This window comes from Excalfactoria chinensis, chromosome 10 (genome assembly GCF_039878825.1).
Source record: "Excalfactoria chinensis isolate bCotChi1 chromosome 10, bCotChi1.hap2, whole genome shotgun sequence".
NCBI lineage: Eukaryota > Metazoa > Chordata > Aves > Galliformes > Phasianidae > Excalfactoria > Excalfactoria chinensis.
In genome coordinates this window covers 315,515-322,133 of record NC_092834.1, presented here as the reverse complement: position 1 = coordinate 322,133, position 6,619 = coordinate 315,515, and the positions used below count along the sequence as shown (strand labels likewise).

At 60.2% G+C, this 6,619-nt stretch overlaps 1 protein-coding gene across 4 annotated transcripts; it reads left to right on the top strand.

Annotated features, from left to right (window-relative positions):
- The first annotated feature begins 77 nt into the window (after window positions 1-77).
- Window positions 78-6,517, top strand: PRC1 (protein regulator of cytokinesis 1). Of its 4 annotated transcripts, none has more exons than XM_072345207.1 (14): window positions 78-372; window positions 522-651; window positions 730-852; window positions 1,024-1,257; window positions 1,345-1,515; window positions 1,725-1,874; window positions 2,144-2,291; window positions 2,415-2,551; window positions 2,752-2,847; window positions 3,010-3,156; window positions 3,551-3,652; window positions 3,995-4,105; window positions 4,581-4,766; window positions 5,965-6,517. In XM_072345207.1, the coding sequence occupies exons 1-14, from the start codon at window positions 368-370 to the stop codon at window positions 6,040-6,042; spliced, it is 1,818 nt and encodes a 605-aa protein (XP_072201308.1). In that variant the 5' UTR covers window positions 78-367; the 3' UTR covers window positions 6,043-6,517. The 4 variants fall into 4 exon arrangements, with proteins under 4 accessions (XP_072201308.1, XP_072201311.1, XP_072201307.1 ...); XM_072345210.1 differs by having other exon boundaries at window positions 3,551-3,661; window positions 4,581-4,689; XM_072345206.1 differs by having other exon boundaries at window positions 3,551-3,661.
- The last annotated feature ends 102 nt before the right edge of the window (window positions 6,518-6,619 follow it).

Sequence of the window (6,619 nt, the reverse complement as noted above, 5' to 3'; positions counted from 1 at the left end):
CCCGCTTTGTCCCGGTTCGTCCCGCTTTGTTCGTTCCGGTTCGTTCCGGTTCCTCCGGGCGGTTCCCGCGGGCGTCATTCAAAGCTGAGCGGCGCGCGCCTTTGCGGGTCATGTGATCCGCGTCGAAAGCTGCGCGTGCGCGGTGCGACGGAGCGGCGCTCAGAGCCCAGCAGCCTCACGTAGCCGTTCTGGCTTGCGATTGGGCGGAGGCCCCGACGGCGTTTCGTCGCCATTGGCCGGCACCCGGCTTGGGGCGGGGCCTGGGCAGCGGTTGTGGGCGGGGCCCGCCGCGGCGCTTCGGCCAATGAGCGTCTCCGGAAGGAGAGTTTAAATCGGTGGCCGCGGTCGGGCGGTGGAGAGCGGAGACATGAGGTAGATGTGCGGGACGGGGGACCGGGACCGGGACCGGGACCGGGATCGGGCTGCGGGAGCGGGTCCGGGACACGGGGCCGATGGGGGGGAGCGGGTTGGGCGGCGGCGGGCACGGGGCTGTGGTGGCGCTCAGGCCCCGCCGCCCGCAGCGCGGTGTTGGCCGAGGCCGTGTCGTACCTGGACCGCGCGCTGTCGGCGCTGCGCGACATCTGGGAGGAGATCGGCTTCCCCGAGGAGATGCAGCGGGAGCGCACCGACGCCGTGAAGAAGCACGTCAAGGTGAGCGGGGCGCCGGGACGGGCGGGCGGCGGCGGCGGCGGCGGCGGCGGGAGCTGAGCGAGACGAACCGTGCTGCAGAACTTGCTGGGCATGATGGTGGCGGAGGAGCAGCACCTGAAGGAGCAGCTGCTGACGAGCATCGCCATGTACCGGGAGGAGCTGGACGAGCTCTGCGCAGAGCTGCGGGTGGAGCCCTTCCAGGTGAGCGCGGCTCCCCGCAGCCCCCCCGGGCCGGGCTGAGCTTCTCCGTGTGCCGGGCCGGGCGGGCTGCCAGGCGGCGGGTGGGACGCGGTGCTTTGCTGGGCTCGGTCCCAGCTCCCCGAGCACCGAGTTGTGTGCAGGGAACGAGCCCTGATCCCCGGCTTCCTTCAGGCAGAGGAGGGGAGCACCATCCTGCAGATGGTGAGGGATTTGCGCAGTCGCGTGGAGGTGCTGCTGAAGCAGAAGAACGATCGGAAGCAGGAGCTGAAGGCTCTGCAGGAGCAGGATAAGAACCTGTGTGACATCCTCTGCGTGTCCCTCTTCAGCATTGATGACAATGTTGTGCCCAGCCTGGACGAGCTGGACCGCTACCGGCACCACGTGGCCTCCCTCAGCGCCGAGAAGGTGAGCAGGAGGGGCCGGGAGCTCGGGGGAGGATGGGGGGGACTTGGGGGGAGCCCAGCGGGTCTTCATGGAGATCCTCATCTCCAGGAGCGAAGGAAAGAAGAATTTGTCAGCATCAAGCGGCAGGTCGTCCTCTGCATGGCAGAGCTGGAGCACAGCCCCGACACCAGCTTCGAGCGGGACGTAGTGTGTGAGGATGAGGAGGCCTTCTGCTTGTCCACAGATAACATTGCTAACCTGCAGAGCCTGCTGCAGCAGGTATGTTGGCACACTGGGCTGGCACTGCCGTGACTGGCAGCACGCCGTAAAGGCTGCTCTGTCTGTCGCATCCCCACGTGTTAGAATGTTGAAGCTTTTGCTTGGGAATGTTGGAGGACGAGCAAGGGGTGTGAGATGGGTCTGAGCGGCCTCTTGCGTCCCTCAGCGCCAGGCTGTGGCAGTGCTGAACTCACACTTTCCCTCTGCAGCTGGAAGCGCGGCGGGCTCTGAACGAAGCCATGTGTGCAGAGCTGCGCTCCAGAATCACCGAGCTCTGGGAAAGGCTGAAGGTTCCTGAGGAAGAGAGAGAGTCTTTCGCGGTGCACATGACCGGATCCAAAGCCAAAACCAGGGAAGCTGTAAGGACCACCTGATGCCCTTTGGGAGTGGGAGGGCAAAGGAGGGACAGCTCTGGGTTTCGTGCTTGTTTGCTCACCTGGAGTGGAAGAGCAGCTCCCAGCAGTCAGGCCTAACGTGAGCAGGACAAACCCCGCCTTTGAGGACTGGGGGAGCTTGGAGTTGGTGCTGGTGGTTGGCTCACTCAGAGGTGGCTGATGCAGAAGTTACATTGCATTCTGCTCCTCTCCCGCTCTTCTTTTCTGAGCCTGTACTGTGGTTGTGTTGGCAGCTGAAGCTGGAAGTAGACCGTCTGGAGGAGCTGAAGCTGCAGAACATGAAGTCTGTGGTCCAGGCAATCCGCACGGAGCTGGCTGAATACTGGGACAAATGCTTCTACAGCCAGGAGCAGAGGGATGCCTTCAGTCCCTATTACAACGGTGGGTGGTGGCTCTTCCTGTAACTGACTCCCTTGAGGGAGCTGCAGCGGGCCTGCTGCCAAAAAGGGCTGAGTGGTGTGGGGATCCTGGCTGCTTCCTGAGTGTGCTGCTGTCCCTCTCCAGAGGACTATACAGAGGCCTTGCTCCAGCTCCACGATATTGAGGTGGGGAAGATGAGAAGTTACTACCAAACGCACAAGGAGCTGTTTGAGGCTGTTCAGAGCTGGGAGGAAAACTGGAAGCTGTTTCTGGAGCTGGAGGTATTGGGCAGTGCTGCATCGCCAGGCCTGGGGGGTTGGTGAGGGAATGGGATGCTGTGCCTGGAGCACCGGTGTGAGCCAAGCTGTAGAGTTTGTGCAAGTGTTGCACTACGAAGGTGTCTTCCTCTAGAGCCCACGGGAGTGCCGGGCAGTGAGGCTGGGCCCCGTCTCGTTATCTCCTGACTTATTTTCTATGCTAGAGGAAAACAGCTGACCCCAGCCGCTTTGCCAACCGCGGGGGCAGCCTGCTGAAAGAAGAGAAACAGCGAGCAAAACTGCAGAAGACCCTTTCCAAGGTAGGTACAGACCTGAAGAAGAAGCTGTGGTCCCAAATAGATGCATGTACTACTAACCAGGTAGAAGCACAGCACTTGGAGCACCAGCAAGGGCTCGCTCTGGGCAGGGAGCTGCCCATGTCCAGGACAACAGCTCCTACACTGCCCTCCTGTCCTGATCAGCTGCAGGAGGAGCTGGAGAGCAAGATCCAGGCCTGGGAGCAGGAATGCGAGGAGCCTTTCCTGGTGAAGGGACAGCAGTTCATGGAGTATGTGACAGAGCAGTGGCAGCTGTATCGCATGGAGAAAGAGAAGGAGAAACAGGAGCGGGTGAGTGCAGAGCTGAACGTGCTTCCTGGCCTGGCAACCAGGCTGCCGGTGGCCCAGCCCTGCTTTGTGGGCAGAGCGGTTCCAGCCCAGGTTCCCTGCCAGCTCTCGGGCAGGGGGCTCTTCCTGTTGTTTCCTGACTCCGTGTGGTCACTTTCCTTAAGCAGCAGGGCAGGTGGCTGCCTGCATCTGTGTTGAGCCTAACAGCTGAAGACCTGTAGTGTTTGTACTCTACTTTTACTGAAGCACCCGCTCTGCTGCCTGCAGGGCTTTTGCCTGCTCGCAAGAGCCTGTCCTTCCCCTGGCACTGGGTGCTGGGCAGGAGTTCCATGGCGCTGCGCAGCCAGCTGCGTGCTGCTCCTCTGCTCGGGTTTGTGAGTGTAGATCTTTCATGCAGCACCTGAAGAAAAAATGCCAGATTGAGACAGAGATGATGTATGGGAGCACCCCGAGGACTCCTATCAAGCGCCGAGTGCTTGGCCCCCACACATCTGGCAAAGTAAGGAAGGTAAACTGTCCATGTTGGGCATGGAGTGCTTGGCTGAGACCCTGCCAGGGCTCGGGCTGGGTGAGTGCTTTGAGAATGATGGTGTTTAGAGCCTTCCCTCTGGGCTTAGTCTCACGAGGAGATGCCAGAAGGGCTCAGGCATACTGTAGCAGCAGCAGCGTAAGAGAATCTTATGCTGTAAATGGGTACAGGGAGTGGGCTACAGGTACCTCTGTTCTCTGTCGGGATAATGGGATCTGTTGCCCTGCTCTGGAGTCAGTGCTTCCCCTGTGGTTTTCCTGGTACGGAGCATCCCTTGTCTCCCTTCCCACACTCTGCTCTGCTTTCCTCCAGCTCAATGGCACTCCCCTCTCCAGTGCCACTCCCAACAGCACCATTCGTTCGGCTTTTGGGGCAACTCTCTTCCATTCACCAACATCACGACTGCCACCCTCTGGAGGGAAGGTGAGAGGCTTTATGGAGCATCCGTGCTCACAGTGCGGGTTGGAGCAGTGCTGCTGTACCACACTGCTGTACCACACTGCTGTACCACACTGCTGTACCACACTGCTGTACCACACTGCTGTACCACACTGCTGTACCACACTGCTGTACCACACTGCTGTATGATGCTGCCAGGCCAGGCTGTGCTCAGCTGCCACCTCCTGGTTGTGCTCAGAGCTACAAAGGTGGGTCTGCTGGTACCTGCTGTGCCAGGCTGCCATGCTGCTGGTAGGATGTTCTGGGGACCAATACTGCCCGAGTTCAGAGGGGGATGGCAGCATGCAGGGAGTCTCCCTCCAACCCAGGTTTCTGGTGTTTCTGGGCCTTAGACCTGAGGTGCAGGGTTATAGGAGCTCCAAGTGCAGGGCAGCAGCCACGAGTCCAGCACGGTGCTGCAGGCTGCCCTCAGCTCACACATCTGCCTCCTGTCGCACAGCTTGGCCAGGCTCGGACCCCCATCCGCGTGGCTGTGAAGCCCCCCCGGTCCGGACACAGGAAACGGAACAAGGAGAACCTGTCACAGCTGAACGGAACCACCCTGAGCGGTGGGTGCAGCCCCGCAGCCCCTGCCCAGCGTAACCACAGCATTAATTCTGTTGCCAGCACCTATTCTGAGTTTGCGGTAATTCACCTCTTCTGAACGTGCCTCCCCTCACTGGGCTGCACCTGGGCTGCGCTCCCTGCTCCTCCCAGTGCACCCCAGGGCCACCGCTGTGCACAGCCCGACCTCTGCCCTGCGCAGAGCGGCTGCTCCTGCCAGCGCCCACTGCACCAGCTGCTGCCTCCGTGTCAGGAACTTCAGCTGAAGTTTGGTGGCCGAGGCCAAGCGCTGCTCCATCGCGTGCAGGCCCTGAGCAGCCCAGTGGGGATCTGACTTTACACAGGAGGATGGTGATGCTTGGCTCCTGCCTGCCCCTGCAGGAGCAGAGCTGTGCCTGTGACACGGTCCCATCGTGCCAGGCCTCCCGCATAGCCCTGCTGTAGCAATGCAGCCATTCTCCAGAGCTGGGTCTGCTCCCAGCTGCTCAGCAGAGAACCTCCTTTGTGGTTTGATGCAGTGTGTCATGGAGGGTGTGCCCCATTCCAGCCCAGGGAGGGCCTGGGTAGCTGGCAGCAGCAGCAGCACTCTGTCACTGTACTAACAGTCACTGGGAGAAGGGAGGGTGGGAGCCTTTTCCTGCAGCCTGCATGGCTTCATCAGTGCATGTGCTGTGCCCTCAGCCCACAGGGAGGGATCCTTGTTCCACTTGTTCTGCTGACATGAGGTGTGCTGGACGAGCAGAGGCTCCCGGGGGTGCAGAGGAGGGTGATCTCTGCTTTGGGCTGGAGCTTTGCTGCCCAGAGGCCTCTGCCCTTCAGACCTCCATGTCCAAGAGCTAACCCGTTTTCCTCGTACAGATGTAAGCATTGCTCCCTATGGCGGTCAGGCAAGTTCTGAGGCTGCCCTGACACCAGGCCCTGCTCCCTTGCACGTGTGCTGCTCCTGCTGGGCAGAGGCAGGGTCCTGCAGAGCTTCCTTCTGCAGCTGCTGTCTGCACCCATCCCCTGCCCGTGCTCCTGCTTCCCCTCCCCGCAGCTGAGGGTCACCTCATTGGTGCTGAGAGCTGCCCAGGACCAGCACTGTGTGCTGCCAGCTGCAGGAGGGAGAAGTCCCATCTCCTCACCTGGGGCTGTTTGGGCAGCGCACACCACTGCTGCTGGGATGCTCCCAGTTCTCTCCCAGCTCCCGGGGTCACATCCTGACTCCTGTCTCCTACAGGCCCTTGACACAGCTGCCTTCTCCCACTCCTCATCCTTATCTCTGCTTCTTGTACCCACAGCGTGAACTCTCAAAGGCCTCCAGGTGTGATACCAGCTCCCGCATCCTCAACTCCACCACCACCAACGCCTTCTGCTGAGGTGCTGCCATGGGCTCCAGCTCCCTCTAGTTGTAGTGAGTTGCTGTTCGGTTTTACTCTTATTTGGCTCCCAGCTCAGCCCTGCTGCGCAGCACTGGGGGTCCCACCTGCGAGAACAGTGGCTGAAAGGAGCACTTTTAAATCTTTTAATCTTCTAAATGTTTTTATTTGTGATTAAAGATTTAAGACTCAAAGGTAGTCTGGGCTAGTGTAGCAGTGGGGGCTGCAGCCCAGCACGGTGGTGGTGTGAGGGCGCAGGGCTCTGCCTCGCTCCGTGTGCACTGGGACAGACAGGACCAAGCACAAAGACTAATTTGCACCTTGTTATCACTACACCCCCCACCTGCTGTTACTTATCCCCAAGTTCTGTCTCCTTACTCTGTAACTGTATATAATGTGTATGAAAAAAATGCATATCTGTATAAATAGCTGCTGCTGTTTGTGTGTTCATTGGGATGACCACAATCTAAGCCTGGAGGGAGCAGAGCGAGGGCTGCCCACTTCCCCCTCCCCTCTTGCCCCCCCAGGGCCTGGAACAGACAGGAACCATCCTTGGGAAGCGCCGTGAAGCACCACT